Source organism: Rhizopus delemar, genomic scaffold, assembly GCF_000149305.1.
Source record: "Rhizopus delemar RA 99-880 supercont3.4 genomic scaffold, whole genome shotgun sequence".
Classification (NCBI taxonomy): domain Eukaryota; kingdom Fungi; phylum Mucoromycota; class Mucoromycetes; order Mucorales; family Rhizopodaceae; genus Rhizopus; species Rhizopus delemar.
The window spans coordinates 413,547-440,758 of record NW_027137830.1 but is presented as its reverse complement, the minus strand read 5'-3'; the positions used below and the strand labels follow the sequence as shown (position 1 = coordinate 440,758).

Here is a 27,212-nt window from a genome sequence, read left to right as displayed (position 1 = left end):
AATAAGTAACTATTAAAATACAACACAAGTATTAACCCGAGAACTGCATTAATGAGTCTTGCATTGCTAAATCATCATTCGTATGATTCGTGCAACGATTGATGTTACCCACTAAAAGACAAAGGAATACAGACTAGAAAGTCTTCGGAATTTTGCTTCTTTTACGCTTATAAAGTTTTTTTCCAAAGGCTTATCGCTTATTTGTTATCACTGATTAAGCTTTTAATTTTGTTTCCAGTGTCTAAATCCACTCCTTTTGATATTTCTGTGGTTGATACAATATCTTGTTACCCACATATAAAACAATTGTTTTACTCATTTTGACTCGCGAAAGGTGAATTGCTTTTTTAAGAACGATTCAGTGAAATGTATTATACCAGCTAAGTTATCAAAGAAAATGACTACACCAGTCTGTGGTAATGTGTCAATTAATTACATCAGTCGGCGAATAATTTATTTTGAATAAATAGCGCAACCTCTTTGGTCCTGTGCACGTACGCGGATAAAACTATTACGCATAAAATCTATTATAGTATAGAGTAAACAAAGTGAAGAATTTTTTTTTTGCATACACCTACTTTTTGTTGACAAGATAAATGAGAAGGTTCACGTTTACTTTAGCCATTCCCTCTAATACAATCATTGTCTGAGCGCCTTCAAATTGTGTTTGCAATAGTTCTTCATATCGCATATCGACTTGTACAGATGACATTGGCCAGCGGGCATAACTTGCTTCAATAGTAATAATTCCAGCTTGATCCATAGACAGAATAATGGAGATTCGGTCATAATGCTTTTTTGGTATGTCCATGACTTCCAATAGCACGTTACGATCATAAAGTTGCTTTGCGGTGTATTTGTAGGACCCAAATTTCGGAACCAAACCGAGTTTTTGTAACCCCCGAATATGGAAATATTGTCGCGTAAATGGAAAAACAAACTTTTGCTTTTTGCCTCGCTTGTTTGCCATCGCATGCATACAGCTATTGAGGTAACCTTCATATTGATTTCCTTGATCAAGCAAGTATTCTCTTTTTTCTTTAAGATGACTTAAAGTTTGTTTTGTACGAGCAATTTCTTGGTCTCGCTGCATACGTCTCGTGTTCTTTCCTGTAATATCTCGTGCAATGAGTGTAATGATTTCCTGATAGTCGTTTTGATCTGAGAGCTTTTTGGTAAGAGTAAGATTAGTTACCAGACGGCTGGTGAGTGTTTTGAGTTGGAAGAAGCTTAGACTAAAAGAATAGGTTTGTGTTAAGTGCTTGTAAGTATGCTAATATCTTTTTACTTTGCTTTACCTTCGTAAATCAATAGGCTGATCAGTTTGTCCTAATCTCAAGTATCGCCTTTTAGCTGCTGCAGAGTTCTCATCCTCTACTTCCAAAAATTCTTTGTATTTGAATTGATCCCATGCTTTTTCATGATCTACTGTGATGGGTTGCTCAAATATATGAGCTAAATTTGGTCCACTTTGTACCTTAATCACATATATCACCAGGCGCTTGGCATCAATTAAGAGCTGCTCAAGTTGGGCTTCAAGGTCCATGGGTAAATCCTCATAAGGACTAGATAAGGACAGACAGACTGCAGTTTCTGGTAAATCAACATCAGGATGATAAGCTGACTCTCCTATGTCATTGACAATTTCTGAGAGTATACTACACCCGTCAGGCTCAATGCTATCCATGTTGTTCTGAATAGTATAATGAAGATGGAAGAGTTCTAGAGGAGAAAGGTACACAACGGGTTTAATTGTGCTGATTTGGTCTGTTAATGAGTTCATATTGAAATGAATTTCAGGATCTTCTACGTTTGTTACTGTAATACAAAAATTAAACATTCAATAAGGTATCGCTTTACTTAATACTTTACATGTAATAACCCAGTCTGCAAATCTTTTTGAAGCATGGACAAGGTACTCATTTAATGTGTATAGGAGTTTATCTTGCTCTGGGAATGTTGACCCACTGGCAATTCGCTGAAGCATTTTTGAAATCTTTTGTAATAAACAAAACGTTAACATGTGAACTGTATAAAAAGTGGTTGTATAGAATTATACCTCAGCTAGATTCTTTCTTTGTATGGGGCTAACAATGCCATCAATCACATCATATTGCTCTGGAGCACTAAATCAAAAAGAGGAATGGAAGGAAAATTAGAAAGTAATATCAATTGATAATGATTATACTTACACAATAGCAGGGTTTAAATATCTATAGTAAATAAAGTTACCCAAGATTTTAACTATGCTCTCACTAGGTTCATCTTGGAATTTCTCTTCCAAAGCCCACTTGAGCTCTCTAGCTACCATCCGGATCCCATAAGGCACTGATTCAACTGTGGATGTTATTTTGTTAAAAAATCCTTCCGTGATCTCTCTTAAGCTTCTCAAATGACGCACAAAAATATCAATTGCATCTGCATCTGATTGTAAATCATGGGCAGTCACCGTATGTGGTCGAGTGGAGGGCATGCCTGTCCTGGATTCTTCATCATTGATTAATTTATGGTAAATGTTGACGAGATCCAGTTCAAGGTCTAAAAAGTCGTTGTTGACCACATCTTTGATAAGGTTGCCAAATAGCTCACGAAAGAATTGACGTTCTTTGGCCCCACGATTGGTTTGTACAACAAGCTTCATAAAAGTATAATTACCACGCATAAATTCTTGCGGACTCTCTACATATTGGATTTCTTCAGAAATACATTGCTTTACAATAGGAGAAATCAGTTTATATCTTTATTTCTTTTAAATCTTTACTTAGTCTTACCTTACACAAATTGATCAGCAAGTATTCTTCGCGTGCATTCGTTGCATATCCAAAAAGGGATAATACAGTAGATTCGATCAATTTATGACTTGAATGTTGTCCCAGATCTTGCCGGTTAGTCAATGATAACAAACGCGCAACGTATTCAGGTTCAGTTTGTAAAACATAGACCAATTGTTGAAAGAGTTCCAATCGCTGTCTACTTTCTTTGTCCACACCAGAGAGCGAAAATGGGCTAGTTTGATTATTAGCAGAAGCATTCATCATCATCCTTTCGGTTTCTCTCTTCTTCTTCTTTTTAAAGGATCCCGTATGTTTTAAAACTTCCTCAATCGTGATTGCGTTTTTGAGAAATAGGGCAATCTGGATATCTAATGCAGTTACGTGGGATTCGAGCATGTTATTCTCACGTATGTATTCAATCACCTCCTGAAGAAGACCCTCCAATTCGAGTTCACGGTCAAAATCTAAATCACTGTCGTCTAATAGGTGAATAAAGCTCTTGACAGTATCCAGAGAAGGATATAAATCTGTTGTCAATCGACGATAAGCATTACCCATGAGTTTGTTCTTGATGAAATTCTGAACCTTAACTATTTGATCAATATGTGCTCGATAGTGGTCTAACTTTAGGCGGTATTTAACCCGGCGCATGTAGCCACGACATTGAGCTTGCAAGTGAATGGTAAATTTTGAATCCAGAGAAGTTAAAGCTTCATATCGACTAACTAATTTCTTTTGAGCACACGCACTTTTGATCCTCAATTGAAGTCCAGTAATCCATGCATTGAATTCAGGTGATTCATAGAGCTTCTGTTTTCGTTCGACCTCTTTTTTAACAAGCCAAGTGCGCGCAATTCCTTGACATTTAATGATTTTTCTTATATTTTCTTCATTCGACCAATACTGCCTGTTGACTACAATGAAATAAAATATCAAAAATCTCACTTTTTTCAAAAGGAAAGTATTGTTTATTTTTACCCTCTTCCTCATTCAACTCTGTGGATGATTCCAAATCTGAATCCTCCTCTTCTTCAATTATAAGCTCAGGAGTTTTCAAAATAAAAGGAATGGAATCTATTTGTAAATATCTATAGTCTTCATCCTCATTGTTTTCATTCAACTCTCGGCGTAATGAGTGTCCTACATTCATAAAGTTTGGCATAGGTACACCAGACATATCTAAATGACGCTGTGTAGTGCTTAGTTCTTCGCCTAATAGAAACAAAGTTTAGTTGATAGAAAGGATTGATGATTATTGCCTTCTTACTTGTGAATTGAAGTTGTCCCAGCAAATTTTTTATATTGGGAGCCATGTTCCGTCTTGCTAGTAAATGACTATAATCTCATTTCTTTTTAGAACCGTGTATGTTTTACAAAAAAAAAAAAGACTACATTATGCTTTAATTACCTGAGCGCATGAATACAATAAATAACTTTGGGAATGTTCTTTTTTTCATATAAATCGGTTAGTTCAAACCAAAAGATTTGAGGTAGCTTTATAAGCTTCAAAGCTTCAAAGAAATAATTGATGTTATCCGAATGACGAAACTGAAGCTTAGAATCCTTGAAGAAGGTTTATGAAAAAGATCATTTTTTATTTTCTTTATTTTTTGCTTACTTGAAAGATTTTACGAGCAGTGCCAGGTGCAAACCAGTTTGCAAGTCTAGCCAATACAACGCCGTTTCTCATTGTTTCTTCCAATTTAATAATTGGATCTATCTCGTCTTGTAAGCAATCTTCTATCCACCTACCGAGTAGAATAAGCCTTTTTTTTTTCTCATTTAGGGGAATGGTTTTATATGCTTTTACTCTTTTGCTTCGCCAATGTGACAAAGATATTCATAGGCTAATAGGTTTGTCCGCTGCTTGTCCATCCATTGACTTGTGTTAGTTTTATCATCTTTTTGAAGTCGAATACGGCCTATCAAGTATAATTCAGTAAAGTTAGAGAATACAACTTTTTATATAAATGAATTAAACCTTGCATTCCTATTATAATTTTCAATGTGTCAAAAAAGAAAATATATTTCAATAATACCCCTTACCAATTACATCTTCAGCATCTTCTGTAATAGTAGGTATATGCAAATTTAATAGACCGTTTTTACCAGCCATGCTAGATAGCCTATTCAATGGAGTATAGCTTGTCATTATTCAAATGTAAAAGAAAAAAAAGAAAAAAGAAAGAGAAAAAGAATAAAATACCAAGGACAGTTCTATGAATGTTTGATTCAGTTCAAAATGAACTAAATGATGTAAAATCTCTTTTAGTAAACTAAACCTCTTTTTATTATTACAATTCATGCAAAGCACAGACATAATTTTATCCAGTGAAAGGTCTGTTGTAATATAGCCTTTTTTTTTTTATAAAGCTTCCTTTTTTTATATAGAAAAAGAAAAAAAAAACTACAATTTACAAAAAAATAAACGATTCAATCCCTCTTTTTTTTTATAATAACCAATTAAGCTAGTTGAAGGATGAGTGATACAACTATAAATATTCAGTCATTTATTTACCATTATTTTCCAAAGCTCTTGTAGCAAAGAACTTAACGTCACTATCTTGATCTGTGCAAAGTTTTTCAAGAGTAGGCTTCACGGAACTACTAATAAGTTCAGCTGTATTAGGATCTTTCTTTAATAATGGTATCAAAGCTTCCAAAGACTTGGCAACGTTAAATCGAATATTTGGAATGGGATCTTTTGACATATCAATGATCGTAGGAAGAACAGAATCTTTTATCATCATAGGAGTCAAAGCTTTAGCCATTATCTATGTGTATTTTGATTAGAGAAACATACATTCAATTAAAAAGGAGCTTACTGTTAATGCAAAAATAGTAGTCATTCTGTGCAAATAGTTTTCATCAGTTGTCATCTTCATCACTTCAGGAATAATAGCATTCTTGGCCCATTCAGCACCAAACACTTCAGTTAATTTCATTAAATTGGTTGTGGCCGCTTCACGAATAGAAAATACAAGATCACGAAGCCATGACATACAAAGCTCCAAGAGTTTCTCCTCAAAGAATCTAGGTCCAAATTGTTTGGCCAAAAGTGGAATATATTCGATGATTGCAAGACGAATACGCCACTGTTTATCCTCTGATAATTCAACAATAGCTGGAAGCAATGCTTGTGATACTCTTTCAATGCCAATGGCTATTTTCTTCCTTAATTTCTATTATTCATTTGTGTCTTTACGCATACCTTTGTTAATAGTTTCCAGGTTAGATATAACATTCAAGCGAACATCAGGAAACTCATCTGTAAGTTGCTGCAAAAATAAAGGTAATAAATATTGCATTGTTCTATTACAAAAGAAAAAGATTGAGTATCGTTCTGAACCAAAGAAAAAAAAAATAAGATCAAACTTACGCGTCTTGACCTATAATAGGCGCTAATCCACTGATATTTTTTGCAAGAGCAGCGCGAGCATGTTGGTTTTCGTCCGTTACTAGCAATTTAACACAAGGTAAAAGATCAGAAAGAATTACAGTGTTGTCTACTAGTTTAGCATAACCCGGGATTTGACTAGCTGCTGCTGTTCTGACTTCACCTTCCATATCCTTCAGCATGTTCACAAATGCCTCTGTAAAGTTTCCTTGAATAATATCTTGTCCAAATGCCTCGGCAAGCTACGAGAGTATGCATTAAATAAAGAATTTATCTTGTTCGTCTTTTGTTACCTCCACATATTTAGATGCAACCATATATCTCACTCTCCATGCTTTATCATTTGATAAAGCTGTAAATGCAGGTAATAAAAGTTCCCTTCTCTTTTCCTCATCAAGTCGTTTGGCAAGAGCAACCAATACTTCAACTGTCAATAAACGAACTGAATCTTGGTCATCTTGAGATAACTTTTGAAAGAGTGGAATAGCCGTTGAAAAGATATCTTCGTCAGACATTTGACCAACAAGATTCTACGTATACAAATATTAAATATAAGAGCTGAATACAGATATTCTTATAAATAACATACAACGAGAGCCTTGGAAGCAGCTCTTCTAACCATTGGACTATCATCTTCCGCTAATGTTGCAAATAATCTATATATTTTCAATCAAAGCTTTTTTAAATAAAAAGACACATATGCACATGTTCGTTTTTACCCTTTCAGCTCGTTTTGTAAACTTATATCGCTTTTTTCATACACAATAGCAAACAAACCAGTAGCTGAAGTTCTGCTCGTAAACCATTCGCCATTGCTTAGTCTTCTTATGAGTGGCAAAAAGTATTGTTCAAGATGCGGTTGAGATAGAATGGTTGCAATAGAGCAAAGGGAACTAACCGCCTATGAAAAACACAAATGAGAATACATTATTCCTTCAAAATAAAACATACCTCATCTCTCACTGTAACTTCTTCAACAGCGGCAATATTTTCTAAGAGAGGTAAAAGATAATAAGCATATTCGCGACCTCCAACAGCATCAACTAAGCTTTGAAGTTTTTCAGCTAAAGCTAATAACACCTCATCTTCTTCATCAAGTGAATCTAATAACTCCCACACGTGTTTTTAGTGTATGAAAGTAAAAGAAGCTACTTTTTGTATTATACCTTGAAGGAAAGGCACCAATTCGTTTCTTGTTCTTTCAACACCGAAAGCATTGGCAATGACGTCCAACTTTTTAATAGAGTTTAGTCTAAAGGTGACATCTTCGTTTTTGAGGTCGTCAATTAAAGTAACAATAGCATTTATGTCGTTGGGAGGGTCTTCATCCATAAATTCTGTTGTTGGTACATTGGAATCAATATCCATATCACTGCTACTCTTGGTTGTCATTGCTATCTTTTTTTTTTGGCGAAGAAAAAAGAAAGAAAAAAAAAAAAGAAACAAAAAAAAAAAAAAAGAAGAGAAGGAAGATTTGATTTGTTTCTCAAAAATAAAATAAAACATGACGTGCACCTCCTTTTTCTACGTTATAAATCACTGCAATCACTCGTTGAGAACTTTAGATGGCCTCGTTCTATTACGAGATAGTTTGATTGTGCAGACCTCTTTAGACCCTTTGGTCATAGTTTAAATGTCACAGCCAAAAGAAGGAAATCAAAACTTGTCTGTTTTATGCAGCGTCAATTGCCTAGAGCGCGTTTATAAAACGATATATTTACTGTGAAGCATCATGTATTAAATTATCCCAATAACTCCTCATATCACGCCAAACTTAACCCTATTTTCATTTGACGTTTTATCTTAAATGGTTATACAGTGTGAAATAATGGGTAATTTAAGAACTGACCAACTTAAGAAATATGCAACTATGTAATTACGATATAAAATGGCTTTTTATTAATACACCATACTATATCTTTTGAGGAGGAGGAGGAGTAGCAAATGAAGCTTGGGTAGCGGTAGCATGAAGGATTTTTTTATGATCCTTTGACTTGTGTACTTTACCATGCACGGAATGTCGAAGACTGAACATTCTACTAGCATAAAAGTGACGATCCCTCTTAATCTATAAATATCTAGATAAGCCACGACAATATCAAAAAATGTTACTTACAGAAGTTTGTGCTTCACTTAAATATTGAGGCGATTCAGAAAGAATCCATTCTTCTACTTCCATGGTCTATCAATTGTGTTAGTTTATGATTATAACTCTTTTTCCTATTTTAATACCTTATCACCTACGCGTTTCAGGGCTCTAGGATAGGCTTTAGGTGATTGAAAAGCTACTGTTGCTTCATCTCTAGCAGAGTATTCATTAGAAACGGCTACGTGATACTGATCTTTTGCAGCGCGATCATTCATCATGTTATAAATAGCGCGTTGATTCAATTTTGCTGCAGAAGTTATGCAAAAAATAGTAGCGGCAAATACTGAAAGATAAGCAAAAAATTTGACCATGCCTTAAAGTGAAACGTTTATATCTTATTGCAGAAGAGAGAGGAAATGAAAAGAGTGTATTATGAAATTGCTTAAATATGTTAGCAAGTTGGTTCCTGAATTCATGATTTTTAATGAACTTGGTATTTTCAAATGCAGCCAGCTCATTCTATTGGTTGGCCCTTCCCGCATTTTATTGTTCTTTTTTTTTTTGCTTGTTTTTTTTTTTTTTTTTTGCAAGAGAGAGATTTTTTTTATTTCTTTATGTTTTTATACCTCATATTAGATTTTGATACTCGATACTCTTATATTAATATTATTTGCTTATAAAAACAAGAATGAGCGCAGTGTTTGAATTTGACGATTTACCCACCCACGATGAGCCATTAGTCGATGAAGCTTTTGTTGATGATGCGGCTAAAGCAAGAGATCCAGCACCTTTGGATGAAAATTTATATGAAGTACCTTTAGGCGAGAACTTTATATCTTCTTCGCTGACAGAAATATCAGCATTATCAACTACTATTGGATTAAAAAAAGTGACAATTGATGATTTTGAGATTTTGAAGTTGTTGGGTCGTGGAGCGTAAGTCTCTATCTTTTATGATATATTATATGATTACTTATAATAACTTAGTTATGGCAAGGTCATGTTGTGTAGACATAAAGAGTCCAATCGATTGTATGCCATGAAAGTATTAAAAAAAGCTTCACTTTTTGTTCATGGTAAAAGTGCAGAACATACAAAAGCAGAAAGACAAATATTAGAAGAAGTGCGACATCCGTTTATTGTTCAATTATTCTATGCGTTTCAAACCAATGACCGGCTCTATTTAATATTAGAATATGCTACAGGCGGTGAATTATTTACGCATATGGCTGCAGGTAAAATAGATGTCACAAATACAATAGATGCGTTCTCATATTCTTTGTATACAGAGCATATGTTTTCAGAAGACGTTGCACGTTTTTATTTAGCGGAATTACTATTGGCTATAGAACATTTACACGCCTTGGGCATTGTTTACCGAGATTTGAAACCCGAGAATTGTTTGTTAGACGGTGATGGACATGTACTATTGACTGATTTTGGATTATCCAAAGTTTCCATTGAAGGAAGTAGAACGAACACTATCTGTGGAACAACTGAATACATGGCACCAGGTAAACACTTATTTACACACACTCAAATTTAATACTTTTTTTTTTCTTGTTGTTATAGAGATTTTATTAGAAGTAAATTATGATAGAAGTGTTGATTTTTGGACATTTGGTATTTTAATGTATGAAATGCTAACAGGTTACGTAAGTTCTAGAATACAGTTGCCATTTATTTTACTGATTTGGTTTAGACTCCTTTTCGATCCAATAATAAGAAAAAAACCCTTGACGCGATACTTAAAAAGAAGTTACAAGTGCCATATTATATCTCAGCTGATGCTAAAGATTTGTTGATACGAGTAAGTGCAAACTAACGTACTCACAGTAAGTGAATTAAAAAAGCGATTAAATAGCTTTTACGTAAAGATCCAAATATGCGATTAGGCAGTGATAAAGAAGGTATTAAAAAGATAAAATCGCATCGATTTTTTCGTAAAATCAATTGGAAAGAACTGACTGAACGCACATCAACTCCTCCTATTCAACCTATTGTGGTAAATTTATAAATTCAAGGCTTTTGCTTTATGCTTACTCATTATAGACGGATCCTGCTTTGGCGGAGAATTTTGATGATCAATTTACAAGCGAATTGATAAAAGAATCGCCTATTGATGTTCCCAACCTGGATGATAAGATGAAGGATTATTTCTTAAATTTCAGCTATGTTGCTCAGTCTCATCATTTGGTTTGAAGTAGAGATTAATAATAAAATGTAGTATATGTGATGTCATGTTTTTATTTAGCCTGAAACCAAAAAAAAAAAAAAAAACTTGCAATATAAAACGCGTTCAACATTTTGTTTTATTTAGTTATTCTTTTTTTTTCATTTTTCTTCTTTGTATATAAACAAAAAAAAAACATGACTTCAGCTATTGATCAAAAGGCAATCAACACAATCCGTGTCTTGGCTGCAGATGTAGTCCGTAAAGCAGACTCTGGCCATCCTGGTGCTCCAATGGGTTTAGCTCCTATCGCTCATACTTTATTTACTCAATTCCTTCATGCAAACCCTAAAAATCCTTACTTTATCAACAGGGATCGCTTCCTACTTTCAAATGGCCATGCTTGTGTTCTTCAATACATTTTACTCCATTTATTAGGTTATGATTTGTCTATGGATGACTTGAAGCAATTCCGCCAATTAGGTTCAAAGTAAGTGTTACGCGCTTTTGAGTGTCTTACACAAAAATATTCACACATGGACTTGTAGGACACCAGGTCACCCCGAACGTATTGATACAGAAGGTGTTGAAGTCACCACAGGTCCTTTAGGTCAAGGCATTTCTAACGCTGTTGGTATGGCCGCTGCTGAAGCCCATCTTGCTGCTACCTTCAACCGTCCTGGTTATAATATCATTGATAACTTTGTCTATGTCTTCCTTGGTGACGGTTGTCTTCAAGAAGGTGTTGCATCCGAGGCTGCCTCTTTAGCGGGTCACCTTCAATTGGGCAAACTGATCGCTATCTATGATGATAATCACATTACAATCGATGGTGATACTGATGTTTCCTTTACTGAAGATGTCATCAAGCGTTTTGAAGCTTATGGATGGCACACACAAGTCATTGATAATGGCGATACAGATATTGAGGACTTTAAGAAGGCAGTCGTAGAAGCTCAAAAGGTCACAGATAAGCCTTCTCTTATCAAGGTCAAGACTACGATTGGTAAAGTTGCACACATTTTATGCATTTGGTTTTTGTGCTGAGTTTTATTGGTAGGTTACGGCTCTTTAAACCAAGGAAAAGAAAAGGTTCACGGTGCACCTTTAACTGGTAAAATAAAATAAAATAAAAGCAGTAATATATAAATGGTGTATTAATCTATCTTTTAGAGGACGATATTAAACAAGTCAAAGAAAAATTTGGATTCGACCCCGAAGTGAAATTCCATGTTGATAATGATGTAAGTATGAGCATATTAACATTCTAGTTTTAAAACTCAATTTTAAAAATAAAACCACAGATCTATGAACTCTATCATAAACGAGCTAAGGAAGGAGCCGAATATGAAGCCAAATGGAATGAATTATTTGAAAAATACAAGAAAGAATATCCCAAGGAAGCCAAAGAGATCCTTCGTCGTTTCAATCAAGAATTACCTGATGGCTGGGAAAAAGCTCTTCCACGTTACACTTCCTCTGATGCAGACGCTGCCACTCGTAAATTATCCGAGAATGTCTTGAACGCCATCGCTGGTACACTTCCTGAACTCTTGGGTGGATCTGCAGACTTGACAGGCTCGAACTTGACGCGTTGGAAGGACGCGGTTGATTTCCAACCACCTTCTACTGGCTTGGGTGACTACTCTGGACGTTATTTCCGATTTGGTGTACGTGAACATGGTATGTTTGCCTTTCTGAATGGTCTAAGTGCCTATGGTGGTATTATTCCATTTGGAGGTACCTTTTTGAACTTTTTGACTTACGGATGGGGAGCTGCTCGTCTCTCTGCCCTTTCTCACTGCCGTGCCATCTATATTATGACGCATGATTCTATTGGTCTTGGTGAAGATGGACCCACACATCAACCTGTCGAGACCTTGGCCTTGACTCGTGCCACGCCCAACATGCTCACCTTCCGACCTGCGGATGGCAACGAAGTCTCTGGTGCTTATTTGGTTGCTATTCAAAACAAGACGCGTCCTTCTGTCATTGCCCTCTCTCGTCAAGGTGTTCCTCAGCTCGAGAATTCCTCAATTGAAGCTGTGTTGAAGGGTGGCTATATACTTCGAACAGATGAAAAACCCGAAGTCATCTTTGTTGCCACAGGTACTGAAGTCGGTATCGCTGTTGAGGCCAGTAAGAAATTGAATGAAAAGAAGATTCCTAACCGGGTGGTCTCTATGCCCTGTACAGAGATCTTTGATGAACAATCTATTGAATATAAGAAGCAAGTCTTCCCTGTTGGTATCCCTGTAATTTCTATTGAAGCCCTTGGAACATTTGGTTGGGATCGTTATTCTCATGCTCATATTGGTTTGCACACATTTGGTAGCTGTGGTAAAGTCGGTGACTTGTACAAACACTTTGGTATCACAGCTGATCATGCTGTTGAAAAGGCTCAAAAGGTCATTGAGCATTTTAAGAAACTTGGTCATGTTCCTGAAGTTAATGTTCAACTTTAAATAAAAAATCATAATATGAGTAAATATAAAAGTATGTTGTAGTATTTTATTAAGAAAAGAAAAGAAAAAGAAAGGGGATAAAAGAAAGATTATTTATGTATGTGTATATTTTAATAAGAATTATCGACATTGCCATAATTTAATTGTCTGATCGACGCTTCCGGTTGCAACAACAGGACTTGTATTACAATAAGCTATGCAAGTAACAAAATGTGAATGGGCATCTATGGTTTTTGCACATCGACCTGTCTTTAAATCCCATATTTTGAGTGTTTTATCATCTGAAGCACTTAATAAATATTTTCCACTTGGATGAACAACCAATCCTCTAACCCAATTATCATGACCCACCTAAATGCATATATTAGTGCTGTTATTTATGTATTCTATCCACTTACTAAAGTGTGTAATAGTTGACCATTTGAATTCCATAACTTGATTGTTTTATCCCTTGATCCAGTAATCACAAATTGACCTGGTAATGCTTCCTTTGTTCCCTTGTTCTATTGTTGTATTAGTCTTGTTTGAGCTCTATATGTTATTATAGTAATGATTACCTCATCACCAATTAATTCTTGTATAAATGGATACGAATTGATAGGTGCAAAGATGGCACATTCTAATACATGTTCATGTCCTCTAAATTCCATTTTTGATTCGCCTGATTGAATGTCCCAGAGTCTTGCAGTCTACAACTATGTGTTATCATATGCTGTATAGGCTTATAATTATAAAAATAGTAATACCTGATCGTTGGATGCGGTGAGTATGTATCTACCATCTTCGCTTGGTACAACCGACCTCACCCAGTCTAAATGTCCTGTCAATGTCTTGTTACAATAACTACACAGCGGCAATTGAGTAGCAAGCTCTAGTGATAACTTTACTTATTTACCCCGATGAAGCATCCCAAAATTTAATTGTTTTATCACGAGAAGAAGATACAATAACATCGCCTGAAGGTAAATAAGCAACAGAAGATATATTATGATCATGTCCATATAGCGTCTTAATGCATTTATAATCACTATTGACATCCCACACTTTAATTGTAAGATCAGCTGAACAGGACACTAAAGCAAGGTATGAGTATAGACCATATAATGTGTGCAGTAGACATTTACCTAGAAAATTTCCTTTTGGATCAAAGGCAATATCTTGAACAGATTTTGTATGTCCCTTCAATGTGCGTTCGAATTCTCCTGTTTCAAAATCCCAAATCTTGATGGTTGTATCTTCAGAGGATGAGGCTAATATCTGATAGACTGGATGAAAGACAACGCAAGTTATAGGGCTCCTGTGACCCGTCATACTCTGTTTTTCAGGTGGACGAGGTATCCAATCAACTGAACTTGTTTGCTTTCTAGTAGGTGCGTTATTCACTTCTTCTTGTAACTGTGCTGACTTGGTTTCTAATTCCATAATCTTGCTTTATATGTTAATACTATTTCATTTATAAAATCTTTCTTTTCTTACCTTTTTTTGTAAGCGAATAACAGAAGTCCACTTCTTTTCTAATAAACCAGCGTACTTTTGCTTTGGGTCAGGGACAAAGTCTTCATTTTGTGTTTCAGATTTTAAAGTATTAAAAGATTCTGTAAACCCACTCGAACTTAGATAATCTAAAATTGCCTTGTGCCTATTGTATAGTTATTATACAGCTTTAAATATATATTTCTTACAATTCATCTTTCTGGCGATCAGAAAGGATACTGTTCATATTTAATGTTTGTGTCTCTCTTTCGCTGTGTGTATTTAGAAACGAAAAAAAGAGAAAAAAAAAAAATTGTAGACAAACACAAAAGAAGGCTTTGATTTTTTTTCTCAACTCTAACCTGAATTTTCTTTTTGCCTTTTCTAAAGATAGAAACTTAGAAAAATCAAAGTCAATATCTTTTTAAAACTTTTCATAAATCATCCTTTTTCATTTTAAAAAGGATGATTAAATAACATACATACTAGGTGCATTTGTACAGTGTTTCCGAATAATAAAATCGCACCAGGTGTGGATTGTTGTCGCCACACTAACAAACTTGATGTCGCATTTACGGGCTGTGCTTTTGCACAAAGCCTTGGTAACCTCCTGGGATATATAAAGTGCACCAGTATTTTTCGCCTCAGGTTTTCTCCTTTTACCATAATTATACCGAAGAACCTTTTATCATAATGAGCATCCAATCTTTGTACGAAGATGCAAAGAGAACTATTGCTGATGAGTATGACAGGCCCAAACTTATGGATTATATTGTTGATAAGGAGCAACATCACCATGAGATACTGAGCTCTTATATATCGTGTTTCTCTAAACTTTGTTAAGAAGGAATCAATGAGATAGGAACCATGTAGATAGAAAGTGATGTTAATGTTGCAACTGAAGTTGTAATGAGAGTATTGTATAATGGTAGAAGTAATAAAAGAATAGGTGGAAACAAAGATCAAGAAACAATGTGAGTACTTTTTGAGATTGATCTTTATTTCAGCTTAAGTTAAAGTAAAAATTATTCTAATTGAAGGCAGGCATTTATATTTTATTGAGTGAGTGGTTTGATATCTTCTATTGTGAGCGTTCTTCTAATCTTCAGGTATTTTAGCAAGCGTCATCTATAATTATGATTATGAAAACTTTACATTTGTTCTTTTGTATGTCTGTTATAGATTATCTTTTATTCTGGAAATTTCTCACTGATTTGAATAACGTTATTTCAATTATGTGAAAGATGAGCAATATTCCTAATATTGGATTGGATTTTGTTGTTTTAGTTGGTACTTCATATCAAAGAACTCTCATTAATACAATACGCATTCTAAAAGAATACGTTTAATTGGAATTGATTATGATCTTGTTTAAATAAATTTGTATTCTATCTTATTTTAATTATGACCTTGTATTAAGACTCATTGTTATCAATGCCAACTACAATCAGTTACCGTTCTACAACAGAAAGGAGCACCAATCATGTGTAATTATATGCTATACACGGTTCAGGGCAAAGTGAGATTCTTCAAGTCGTCGCTTGAGAAGTATATGCGCACTTTTGTTACCGAAAATCAGCTGGGAATCCATGTTATTATGGCATAAAAGCAGGCCAAACAGTATGGGAGAAGCCTTCGTAGCATCTTCGAAAAATGTCGGAAGACTGATCGACTACGGAGAAACAGAGTTAGTTATTTATAGGCTCCAAAATATTCAAAAATATTGTACATGATTTTATTAGGAAACACCGCAATCTGTCTCTCAAACAAGCTTAGTTTCAGCCAGTAGACAGAACGAAATTCAAGAAGCTCTTGAGAAAAAGAAAAGATGTCGAGTCAAATCCGAAGTAGTAATGGAAGAGCACATGTTATTCACCGTGAAGCTTGTTAACAGTTTCGTGCTAATGTATTTAGAGCAGATGAGGTAAATGCTAATAGAAGAGTATCCAGACATTTCTGTTTGCAAGACTCAATTTTATCGCCATAGAAGGAAAATCGCTATTGGATCACGGCTGTTTGGTGATGAAATGAATTTTGAGAAGAACTGTGTATTTATCGACGACACTGGTTTCAATTTACATATTAGTCGCACTAGAGGTTGGTCAAAAATAGATATAGTAAAAACTGTGGTTATAAAGAATAAAGGGACTACAGTTACTATTCCTAGTGCTGTTTTAAGTCAAGACGTTATTGATATTTCTTTGAGGAAGCTTGTTATCGTACCTAGAAATAAAAACAAAAAAGCTAATAAAAAGATGGTAGCTACTACAGCAAAAATAAGCAGGAGAACCATATCTTTTTTGAGTTACTTAAACGTAATCAATCTTCCTGACAAATATGAACTAAAAGGCAATTATATTGTTATGAAAATTTTCCCATACATAAATCTGTTATTGTCAGAGAGTTCATTGAGAAAAGAGGCTACAAATGTGTTTACTTTCCTCCATACTCACCTACTGAAGAGTTTTGGTCGAAGGTAAAATATGGTGTTAGGAGAGGACCTTTGATGGCAGTGATACTTTAACTTCTCGAACTGTAGGAACCTGCTCCCAAGTTAGGTTAGCAGACTGTAGGGGATGAATGAGACACTTAGCTTCATTAATTGTTGTGGTTCTTTGGAAAAAAATCATTAGGATTTCCAAAATAGTCGCAACATTATCTCAACTGATTAATCAAATTTTTCTCGATTTAGAAGTTCTAAATTTCAATAATTATTCTGAAGATATGGTACTTCAATAAACTTCGAGTCTGGTGTCTTACCGTCCACACTAGACGATATCAAGACAACCATCTAGTAAATTCCTTTGAAAAAGACTCCTGGTGTTTACCACCTACGTAAGGAAAAGCTATATCCCATTCAGGACATCCTTGCCTCCATTCTCCTCCAGATTTTCAACCTTTATGGGAAATGGTCCTATACATCGATTAACTGGAGAGTTGTCCAAGTTGTCCCTATCCATAAGAAAGGAAATAGTACTGATCCTGGTAATTATTGACCGATCAGCCTAATCTCTATCTTCTGTATAATTATGGAACGCTATCTCTATTCGTTCTTGATAGACAATAACCCTACATTGGATATGGCACAAGGTGGCTTCCGTGAAGCTCGTGGATCTCTAGACCAAGCTCTTTGTCTCGCTGAACTTTGTAATTTTCTTAGCTGTGATCATAACTACTACTCCAGTACTTGCATTCCTCAACATTAAGCTGGTGCATAACAGGGTAGATCGTAACCGTATTTGGAATTCTTTGCAATCTATATCTTCAGCGCCTCTAATCTCCCTGTTGCAAAATCTATTGGATAATATTCAAATCGAGGCGCCATTACAGAATACCAGGTCGTTCTGCTTTTCTCAAGCTACTGGTGTTCTCTAGAAATTGATTCTCTCGCCATTTCTGTACACCATTTATATTAATAATCTGCCCAGATTATTATGTCCTCGTCCTCTTGCTGATGGCCTTGGTCTTATCTAGCTGCCCCCCACTAATGGACTATCTATTGTACGCTAACTGTGTGGCTCTTATTGCTGATAAGTTTAAAATGGCAGAACTTTTACAGCTTTGTGAACAACACAGTATCGAGTTAGACTTTCATTGGAGCCCTGGTAAATGCCCGATACTTGATAAGGGTCCTCAATCTTTATAATATTCTCTTTATGGCACTGCCATTCCACTTCAAGCTTTCTTCTCCTAGCTAGGCATTCCTTTTAAACCAGGAGATTACCACCATACGCAAGAACCCGTCATTAATAATGTCTCTAAAGCCATAGAAACAGTGAATCGGCTCTACTCTATGGATGTTAATCCCAAAGTTTTCAGCCGACTTCTTGCCGTTCGTTTCTATTTACAAATGCTACATTTATGATTCGAATATGGTTTGGTCATTAATACATTTACATCAGCTCAGATCATTCAAATTGAAAACTCTCAAAAATACCGTCTGCGTATAATTTTTAGTGGCCCTGTCAACATTATGTTGCACTTAGTTAATCTAATCACTGTGAAAGAACAGATCAGCATCCTACAGGCTCAATTACTTCTACTTTACTTATACCTTCCGGATGATACACTCCTTTCTCATTTGCTGCTTCACATCAAGCAGCACTTTGGTAGATTTCAATGGCATAAACTCTCGAAATCAGTACTATAGCAACGTTATTCACAATTAGGTGATACTTTCTGCGCTCGTTCTTTTAAGGTCATCAGATGTGGATCCTGCGAGACAACCTTTTACAAAGGCAATCAGCTCCTCACTATAAGCTGCTCTCTCTTTATCGTTCTTCTTTGTCCTTGGATCCTAAGCTTTGGCTTCCCATGTCCAATTCTAAACACAGCAGGTGTGCCCGTTGGAGACTTGGTTGGCTGCCTGATGGCCAGCCAAAGCCTTATCCCGAGCATCTTGATAGCTCTCTTTCCAAGAAACATGCTACTCAATGTCTCGATATGCATCGAAGGTTACAAATGTTGACTACTATTAAAAACCCCTTATATGTCCTTTTAAATTTATTGTTCACTCGAAAAACCATGGTCCTTTCAATCTTTTCCCGCTTGGCTTCTCCATTGGCCCACCATATGTCTAATTCTTTTTGAGTGCGATCATCTTCATCATTCAACATTGCTTCTCTCACTTCCACTCTTTCCTGTAAAACGACTTTTGTACTGGTTGTCTCAGAACTCATACTAATGCATACGTTATGCCTTTCCCTTACTCATTTATTTTCCTTGATCTTAAAAGATTTTTTTTTTAAAAAAAATACCCTTACGTTCATTTTGGTCTGATTTGGGAGATTAAGGTGCCTTAAAGACACAGTGCAGTCACTTAATTCTTTTTAATATAAATAAAAAAAAAACTTGATCATACTTTAGTAAGTATGCAAGTGCTATCTCACAAGAAAACAGTTTTCATTCGCTACTTGCCATTTTACACATATGTATTATCGAGATTAAAGCTCCATTTAAATGTTGTAGATTGAATCAAGAAAAAAACTGTATTCCTTATAAAAAATAAAGCATGATGGAACAAGAAATCCTATGTTATGCCAATAAGTTATATTTTCATGCCAATTGAACATTAATAAGCCTATTTTTTCTTTAGGAGCATAGATATAATGTATAGCTTGCATAAACATACTGCTTTTTTATCCCCGACCTGTTCATTTTGCCGAGGAACCTTCGCATTACTTTGGCTTCTTATTCTAGGAAGAGTAAAAGAGAATGTGCAGCATTTAAGTAGATGCTTTTATTATAAATTAGTAATTTCAAACTCTAGAAAGCCATGTCTTTCCCTCTTTCTTTTCTGACTTCAGTTACTGTTTTTTAATGAAGAGTTAAATGTAAGAGTTTGGAGTGAAACAAAACAAAAGAATTCAAAGCTCATGACATAATATTTATTGTTGATTATCAAGGCACATCGACTTATTCTCACTTATTAAGTGTCATTCCCAAGTTAAGGTTGCTTCTTCTTGTGTCTATGATTCTGAGAGATTTATGCTAACATTCACTCAATGTCGTACAATTACACTAAGTTCCATTATGATTAGATTTGTTCACACCATCAAGGTGTATACTTGTTTATTTAAACAGCCAGTGAACCACGATTTGCAAATTGAAAAAAGTTTCACTTAAAACTTGGCGAATAAAATTAAAACAATATCACTTCATCATGAACCAGAAAATTCCTTTATCCTTCCAAAAAAAGCTAAAACAAACCTTCTTTTTTTTTCTGTAAATGGTTTGTATTTTTTATGAGTTGCGCCTTGTTTTTTTTTTTTTTTTGAAACATTCACCATACAATAATACTTTGAAGAAAAATTTATTTCATCTATTGGCTAGTGACTCATGTTACACATCTATTGAGATCTTCTCACTGGGCATTTCAATTAAGTGTTAGCTTCCAATTTATTCTTGAAAATATTTTTTTTTTCTTTTTTTTTCCTTTTTATATTGTTTATTTGAGTACGGAAAATAAATTTAAAGAAACAAGTAGAAAAGGATACAGAAATAAAAAAAAAATCAAAATAAGTCCAAATGGGAAATGCACAGTCCTCAGGGGATTCTCGGTCCATTAGTACAGCATCCAGTTATCCGACTGTTAAAGCTAACAGTAATAACAGCAACAGAAGAAGGCCTGCAGGACCTAACCCTTATAACTTTTTTGATGGACATATGGAAGCTACTAGTTCAAAGCCACCACCTGCAAGAAAACCATCATCAGCTACAGCAAGTAGTCACTCTTCCACCCCTTCTTCTTCTGTTGGAACAACAGTTACACAAAAAAGTAGTAAAACAGCGCACATCAATTTCTTTGAAGTGGCTGCTATCACACCTGAACCATTACCGCAACCTAAAAAATCATCCTCTAACTCACCATCAACAAGAACACCAGCATCCTCTATTCAAAAATCATATACACAAACTTCGTCTTTATTTAATACCATCACACCAACCACATCACGCTCTTCTAATACTAGCAGTAGTCTTCATTGCACGTTAGCAAAATCGAATTGCTTGATGATTGATGGACGTAAATATTACAAGAACCATGCATTAAATAGATTTATGCTACCTTGTGATGATGAAGAAGCAGATCGATTGACCGCTTTGGTAAATACAAATTTATTTTGTACACACAAAGACTAATTCCATTTAATAGCATTACATATTAAAAGTAATGTTTCAGTGGAATTTCATATCGCCCGTTCATGATTTACTCGCATCAGAGAAGAAGCACAGAGTGCTTGACATTGGATGTGGACCAGGTACTTGGACATTGGAAATGGCTACAGAATATCCAAATGCAGGTAAAAGCAAAAATAAGCCCAAAGTTTAATTTTATAGATACTCAATCTGAATTCTAGATTTCTATGGAATTGATGAATGTCCTATCTTTCCAACAACCATCAAACCACCCAACGCTCATTTTCAAACACACAACATTCTCAAAGGGCCTTTACCTTTTGAGAATGAGCAGTTTGATTTTATTTATATGCGATCAATGATGCTTTATTTATCACCCGTTGAATTGTCAAATCTTTTGTCTGAAATACATCGCATCATGAAACCAGGCAGTTATTTTGAAGTGATTGATACTGATTATACAATCCGAAGGGCTGGTCCCTTGTCTAATTCAATCATCAACACTGAACGTAAGTAAAAAAAGAAAAATAGTTGAAAATCAGATGATTGACACACATTAGTCAAACAACGAGTGAACCCTGTCTACCATGTGAATACAATGGAATCCAACACACAACATCCTCTGTTTGCTTTCCTCACAGTCTCTACTCCTCAGCAACCCACCATCTCCTTCTTGGGTCACTTTATCGACATCTCACAAGATCACGTCGCTTTACCCTTAGGATACTGGACTGAACAGCAGCTCGATTGCTTGCATACGGATAACTTTAAAAAATTCTTGTCTTCCCTTCATGTGCCAGACAAAACGTTGGGAAAACAAGAGGTCAATGCCATCTTGGAAGAGTGTGAGCGATACAAATCTTACTTGAATTGGTTTATTTGTTATGCTCGAAAATCACCCAAACAGGATAAATTGAAACATACATTGGATTCAATAGACGAATTTGTTCAAGGTTTCATTGATATTTAAATGTTTATTTAATAAAAAAAAAGTTAAGATCTAATAGTAGTAAGAGCTCGATGAGCTTCAGAAAGTTGAGTTTCAAGTACACGTATACGTTCTTCAAGTGATTTTTCTTTTGAAGCAAGTGCACCTTTTTCAGACTCTAGCACGGCAACACGGGTCGTAAGTCTTGAATTTTCACACTCCAAATCCTTGACCTGCTTTTCCAAGTTTTCCATCTTGAGTATCTTTTTAAGTCGAGATCGACGAGCAGCGTCCGTATTCTTTTGTCGTTTCATTGCCATCTCATCCCCATCTTCATGACTTGCCTTTCTTTTGGGAGTCACAGGGGCACTAAAATGACCAGGACGAGGAGCAATTGGGACCACGTTAGAAGTCTTGGGCATAATAGGAGTTAAGCGGCGTTTGGATTGAACGGGTTTTACTGGTGTAGAACCCACTACGTCGGGAAACAAGGAGATTAAATCACAAGAGGGCATTGAAGATTCATTTTCAGATACGGGACTTGCTGTGAGTGGAGGAGAGAATAAGCCCAGGATATCTTGAATTTCTTCTTGTTTCAAAACAACATCTTGAGAGGGGATAAGCCAATCAGAGAATACTTGATGGAGGTCTTGAGTGGACATTGGAGTGGGTGGCGCGATGGCTTGAGTTTGAGGATAAAATTGATTTTGATGAGTCATTGGTGTTTCGTTTTCTAGTTTTTCTTTCTGTTGCAAGTGGAGGGTTCGTCTGTAGTATAAGCGAAGAAGGGTTTATTGGGGAGCTGGTAGCCAACTTTTTCAAAGGACATATTTAACAAATTTAACAAATTTAACAAATTAACAAAATTTAACAAATTTAACAATCAAGAGATTTAACAAGACAATTAAAAAAAGCGAAAAGGGGGAGCGAAGGGATTTAAAAGGCAATCATTTTTGATATAATAATAAGCTATACACAAAAATAATTGAAGAAGTTTTTAAAAAATAATAAAATAATTAAAAGGGTTGCAATAAAAAAAGCAAAGAATAGAGGGGATACTTTGTTAAATAGTAAAGAAGAAGAAGAAAAAAAAAAGAAATTCTTTTTCATCACTTCTGGATGGCTTTTATAGTACTTTTTAATTCGAAATTTGATTGGTTTATCAGTTATTGCTCATAATTGATGTTGAATTATGATTGGTTAATTTTTAATAAGCCAAGCATGTTTATTATGAATGACTCTTTTAGTGATGAAGGGACGATGTAACCTACACCTTAGCTGTCTTTTCCTCACTTTCCCAATATCCTTCTTTCTGGGATCAAGATCTCGGCCATTCACAACCCAATCGAGGGCCCCTGACTGTTTTAGTATCTTGAGTGTCGCATGTGTACGAGTTTTCTTGGGTATTTTGCAAGGTGGCATCATAAACGATGTCTCCCTTTTTTCACACGCTCGCTTCTTTTTTCTCTTTTTGGTTGGACTTGTCGTCGGTCTTTGTTTGCTATTTTTGCTTATGATTAAATCTCCTTCATCAACTGTTCCTGATGAAGAGGTTTCCGTATCTTTTGCAAGATGATCTAAACACATCTCTTCTTTTGTTGTTGAATCCATCGAATTACGAATGTTCGTTAACGCGTCTTTTGAATGTTCAATCTCTGAATTATATTTACTCTGGGTCATGTCATTGCGACTTTTATTGATGTCATTCTTGTTTTCTATCGAGTGGATGCTATCATTATCATCTGTACTGTCCTTACCATCACTATTGTCATGATCATCACTACTATCATTACTCTGTATTGAGCTATTGTTATCATCACCATTCTCTATTAATTTATTCTCTACTCCATCCTCCACTGTGCTTTCACTCGGCATTTCTTCATCATTTATCCTACTCTTTTCAACAGGTATATCAACTTGTTCTCTTTTTTTCGCCAGCCGGCTGCGCGTAGATTGGCCAATAACTATTGGTGGCAACTGCTGTTTTGCTGTACTGTTACTTTTTCCAAAAAGTTCATTGATGACATTGTAATCTTGTTTTGAAGGTATCTGTGTCACTGTACAAAGTAGATCTTGTAAATTGTGTGTAGTAGGTGAAACGAAATCAACGTCGATTATTGAACGTTTAGGCAATACCCTTCGTTTGGATCGCACTTGAATTGTCATTATAAAAAAATTTGTTTGAAAAAAAAAAAGGTCACTATTTTGACATTTCATTGTATGTGTAAAAATAACATGGCAAAATAAAAAAACCAACTTTATGAGAGAAGGAACTTTGCTTTTCTCTCTTTTCATCCTTCTCATAAAACTATATTCTATGATACTATACTATCTTGTTAATAAATCATATCAGTCAAAAGTATAAAAGCAATTGGTAAGTAATATAAAAAAAAACATGTATCCTAAACAAAACGTTGAAGAGTAAAAGCTATACAAAGCATTAAGATTAAAACAAAGACGCAACTAGTAGGATGAAAGGACTATTGATATGCTAGTAGTTGTATCCACTCATTTATCAGCACCGAATGCATTGCATTTTCCGACATTTTTTTGCAAAAAACTGTAATATTGGAGTACATCACAGTCATTAACATCTGTATTTTTACTAAAGAAAAAGAAAATAGGGAATGGCTCGTTGCATGTCCTCTCGGTAGCTTAATTTTACAATACTTTGCTCCACTTTTTTTCTTGATTATACAAAGATGCAATTGAACAAGATTGTTATTAAATTATGAATAAACGCAATATACAAGTCGAGAGGTGCTCTCTTTTTTTTTTGCATTATTACCGTAGACGTTAAATAGCATTGCTTCTTTTCTTTTAACGACTATATGTTGATTTAAAAAGTAGAATTGCAATTGGATTATAGGCAAACTAAAAAATTTACTACAAAAATATAAACTTTAATCTTGATTTGAACGATCATGATGAGAGCAATAGTATTCAAAACAAAAGACAAAACCTAACGGTGCGAATCCATGTTTGATTAAAATTGCTCTGCTAATGAACTTTAAGAATATCGATTTTTGTATCGAGATCATCCTTATGAAACAGAATCACTTTATAAAGTGCAAGTGTTAGCTATCAAAAAAACCCCCAACCAGCGACTTAAAGGTAACTGAAATATCCGATTATAAAGGCTTTTAGAATGAACTAATAGTAAACAATTCAGGAACAATGAATATTCTATGACCAATTGAAAAAAAAAAGACTCAATTGAACACCAGTAGATATACAAACATACTTTTGTTGACGTGAAAGAAAATTGAGTAGTAAATCCTAATTGTGAGATGCCTATTTTCTTTATTTTTTTTTTTCTTTAATACACAGTGGACATATGGAAACGGGATTCCTCAAAATCCTTAATTTGTTGATCATGAAGACGATGATGGCGCGCTCCACTACTCAATCGGTTGGCATAACTACTGACAACCGTTGCAAAATAAAGCTATACAATGACCATGAATCAGTTACTATGCTGACCATCGATCCAATTTTTTTTTTTACCTGCACGAGTTGAACAACAAAGATGATGACACCCCAGGTGATGATAAGCAATCGAATGGCTTGCTGACAATCTTCAGCTGAAGTAGCATGAGCATTCAGTGTGTTTGGATATTTAACAGGTGTATAATATCCATTCGTGGATATATTACTAGGTACGAGACCTGTCTGTGCATTATTGAAGCTCACGAAGCCTGATCGAATGCAGGTATTGATCATATTTTGACGATAAATAATCATCAATGCAAGACTTGCCACATATTTAACAAAGGATAACAAGCAACAAATCCAGATAGTAAAACTGAATAATTTTGCTGATTTTCTTTGTGCCTAATGATGCATAGGTCAAAAGGAGATAGGGATGGGTTGAATTCATCTTACAAATAAAGTGCCAATGATACCCGACAGTCCACCTACGAGTACCATGATTGTAAATATCAAATCAACATAGTACCAAGCTTTGACTGTCTGTCCGGAATATACAACAACAGCTAAAGTAACAATTCAACACACTTATTCTCTACTTTTTTTCTACTTTAAGCAATTACCATTGATGCCGAGGAATCCAGTAACTGCATCCAAAAAATAAGCAACCTTTGTGTACACAAAACATATCAGTTTCAATTCTTTGTTTAGCGCCATTTTCTTTGCTTACGAAAAACCAAAGGGCAATAACAAAAGCGCCTAGTCGAAGTGGTATAAAGCAGCAACACTTTTCTGAGGTGAATCCCATTTATAAATAAAAAGAAAGAAAAAGTTTTGTAAATGAAATGTACAAAAATAGATAAAATAAACTGAAATTGAAAATTGTAATAAAAATAAATCTCGACTTTATATAAAGAAGCATGAGCACATTCTTCTTTCTCTCACATACACTTTGTTGGAATTGATAAATGATATGGTGTGTGTATGTCGACGAAAAGGAGCACATGAGAAAAAAAAAAAGAACACTACTCGTTTGTGATTTAAATTTTCTAACTTTATCCAAGTTAACTGTAGTCAAAAGCAATCTTACATCTGGTTTACCCAAAAACACGAATTAGAAAGAAAGAGAACATTTTCTGTCTGTTGTTCTGTTGAAGAGAATACAAGAAGAGCATGTTTGCTTTCTATTTTTTTTTTTTTTTTTGGAGGAGTGCAAAACCCACATTAAAGCATACGTCACTTTCTCACCCTCTCTTTTTTTTTTTTCTATTTTTTTTTTTTCTTGCTTTTATACACTTGATATTCTTTGTTAAAAAGAAACATGAATCCAGCTCAAGCAACTAAAGTTGATGTCAGTGTAAAGTGATGCTTTATACTAATTAAATAAGAATTGTTTTTTTTTTCTAATTATTTAAAATAGAAATTAACTGAAGAAGAAAGAAAGTTATTTCGCATGTACGGTAAACTTCCTGATCGTAAAGATCTTTTAGGTCACAGACTCAAGGTAATGAGATGGGATTGTTATGATATATTTTAATATGCTTTCTTAGGAACGTAAATATTTTGATTCTGGTGATTATGAATTAACCAAAGCTGGTAAAGAGCCTTTAGCAACAATAGGTTCAGAACATCCTTCACCTGATACCATTCCTCATTCAAATCCTGTTTCTCAACCTGGCGCAAGTCCTGTGAAAGAAAGTCCTTTGGCTGAAACTGGAAGTGATGAAAAAGCAAAAGAATAAAGAGAGAGAGGAGTGTGTGTTTTTTTTTATTTTTTGTTATACCAATAAACATCATAAGAATTGTCCTGCCCATGGATCGATTGGATAAAGGAAAGGGAGTTGACCG

General features: G+C 34.9%; 13 protein-coding genes across 13 annotated transcripts; 6 read left to right on the top strand and 7 right to left on the bottom strand.

Annotated features, from left to right (window-relative positions):
• Positions 1–574: 574 nt before the first annotated feature.
• RO3G_05681 (uncharacterized protein) lies at positions 575–3,951 on the bottom strand (the record flags this gene model as incomplete). Its single annotated transcript, XM_067660271.1, has 7 exons — positions 575–1,235; positions 1,299–1,818; positions 1,873–1,996; positions 2,060–2,126; positions 2,193–2,710; positions 2,772–3,688; positions 3,753–3,951. 7 exons carry the CDS (start codon positions 3,949–3,951, stop codon positions 575–577), a joined length of 3,006 nt encoding a protein of 1,001 aa, XP_067516372.1.
• A 1,286-nt stretch (positions 3,952–5,237) lies between these two features.
• Positions 5,238–7,563, bottom strand: RO3G_05680 (uncharacterized protein; the record flags this gene model as incomplete). The annotated part of the gene is made up of 10 exons (XM_067660270.1): positions 5,238–5,266; positions 5,335–5,548; positions 5,600–5,937; positions 5,986–6,086; positions 6,154–6,413; positions 6,465–6,701; positions 6,761–6,827; positions 6,891–7,072; positions 7,123–7,274; positions 7,338–7,563. 10 exons carry the CDS (start codon positions 7,561–7,563, stop codon positions 5,238–5,240), a joined length of 1,806 nt encoding a protein of 601 aa, XP_067516371.1.
• Positions 7,564–8,083: 520 nt separating this feature from the next.
• Positions 8,084–8,631, bottom strand: RO3G_05679 (uncharacterized protein; the record flags this gene model as incomplete). Its single annotated transcript, XM_067660269.1, has 3 exons — positions 8,084–8,239; positions 8,288–8,353; positions 8,404–8,631. 3 exons carry the CDS (start codon positions 8,629–8,631, stop codon positions 8,084–8,086), a joined length of 450 nt encoding a protein of 149 aa, XP_067516370.1.
• A 317-nt stretch (positions 8,632–8,948) lies between these two features.
• RO3G_05678 (uncharacterized protein) lies at positions 8,949–9,982 on the top strand (the record flags this gene model as incomplete). The annotated part of the gene is made up of 4 exons (XM_067660268.1): positions 8,949–9,196; positions 9,248–9,495; positions 9,610–9,774; positions 9,963–9,982. The coding sequence occupies 4 exons, from the start codon at positions 8,949–8,951 to the stop codon at positions 9,980–9,982; spliced, it is 681 nt and encodes a 226-aa protein (XP_067516369.1).
• Positions 9,983–10,630: 648 nt separating this feature from the next.
• Positions 10,631–12,898, top strand: RO3G_05677 (transketolase; the record flags this gene model as incomplete). Its single annotated transcript, XM_067660267.1, has 5 exons — positions 10,631–10,923; positions 10,982–11,439; positions 11,494–11,547; positions 11,607–11,677; positions 11,738–12,898. 5 exons carry the CDS (start codon positions 10,631–10,633, stop codon positions 12,896–12,898), a joined length of 2,037 nt encoding a protein of 678 aa, XP_067516368.1.
• Positions 12,899–13,672: 774 nt separating this feature from the next.
• On the bottom strand, positions 13,673–14,618 carry RO3G_05676 (uncharacterized protein; the record flags this gene model as incomplete). Its single annotated transcript, XM_067660266.1, has 5 exons — positions 13,673–13,709; positions 13,794–13,971; positions 14,023–14,323; positions 14,375–14,537; positions 14,581–14,618. 5 exons carry the CDS (start codon positions 14,616–14,618, stop codon positions 13,673–13,675), a joined length of 717 nt encoding a protein of 238 aa, XP_067516367.1.
• A 2,782-nt stretch (positions 14,619–17,400) lies between these two features.
• Positions 17,401–17,577, top strand: RO3G_05675 (uncharacterized protein; the record flags this gene model as incomplete). The annotated part of the gene is made up of 1 exon (XM_067660265.1): positions 17,401–17,577. The coding sequence occupies one exon, from the start codon at positions 17,401–17,403 to the stop codon at positions 17,575–17,577; it is 177 nt and encodes a 58-aa protein (XP_067516366.1).
• A 335-nt stretch (positions 17,578–17,912) lies between these two features.
• Positions 17,913–18,017, top strand: RO3G_05674 (uncharacterized protein; the record flags this gene model as incomplete). Its single annotated transcript, XM_067660264.1, has 1 exon — positions 17,913–18,017. One exon carries the CDS (start codon positions 17,913–17,915, stop codon positions 18,015–18,017), a length of 105 nt encoding a protein of 34 aa, XP_067516365.1.
• Positions 18,018–20,536: 2,519 nt separating this feature from the next.
• RO3G_05673 (uncharacterized protein) lies at positions 20,537–21,524 on the top strand (the record flags this gene model as incomplete). Its single annotated transcript, XM_067660263.1, has 3 exons — positions 20,537–20,974; positions 21,024–21,171; positions 21,229–21,524. 3 exons carry the CDS (start codon positions 20,537–20,539, stop codon positions 21,522–21,524), a joined length of 882 nt encoding a protein of 293 aa, XP_067516364.1.
• Positions 21,525–22,000: 476 nt separating this feature from the next.
• On the bottom strand, positions 22,001–22,654 carry RO3G_05672 (uncharacterized protein; the record flags this gene model as incomplete). The annotated part of the gene is made up of 1 exon (XM_067660262.1): positions 22,001–22,654. The coding sequence occupies one exon, from the start codon at positions 22,652–22,654 to the stop codon at positions 22,001–22,003; it is 654 nt and encodes a 217-aa protein (XP_067516363.1).
• A 996-nt stretch (positions 22,655–23,650) lies between these two features.
• Positions 23,651–23,962, bottom strand: RO3G_05671 (uncharacterized protein; the record flags this gene model as incomplete). Its single annotated transcript, XM_067660261.1, has 3 exons — positions 23,651–23,664; positions 23,693–23,831; positions 23,936–23,962. The coding sequence occupies 3 exons, from the start codon at positions 23,960–23,962 to the stop codon at positions 23,651–23,653; spliced, it is 180 nt and encodes a 59-aa protein (XP_067516362.1).
• Positions 23,963–25,254: 1,292 nt separating this feature from the next.
• On the bottom strand, positions 25,255–26,081 carry RO3G_05670 (uncharacterized protein; the record flags this gene model as incomplete). The annotated part of the gene is made up of 4 exons (XM_067660260.1): positions 25,255–25,383; positions 25,443–25,769; positions 25,821–25,930; positions 25,988–26,081. 4 exons carry the CDS (start codon positions 26,079–26,081, stop codon positions 25,255–25,257), a joined length of 660 nt encoding a protein of 219 aa, XP_067516361.1.
• Positions 26,082–26,685: 604 nt separating this feature from the next.
• Positions 26,686–27,106, top strand: RO3G_05669 (uncharacterized protein; the record flags this gene model as incomplete). The annotated part of the gene is made up of 3 exons (XM_067660259.1): positions 26,686–26,721; positions 26,785–26,868; positions 26,915–27,106. The coding sequence occupies 3 exons, from the start codon at positions 26,686–26,688 to the stop codon at positions 27,104–27,106; spliced, it is 312 nt and encodes a 103-aa protein (XP_067516360.1).
• Between the last annotated feature and the right edge of the window lie 106 nt (positions 27,107–27,212).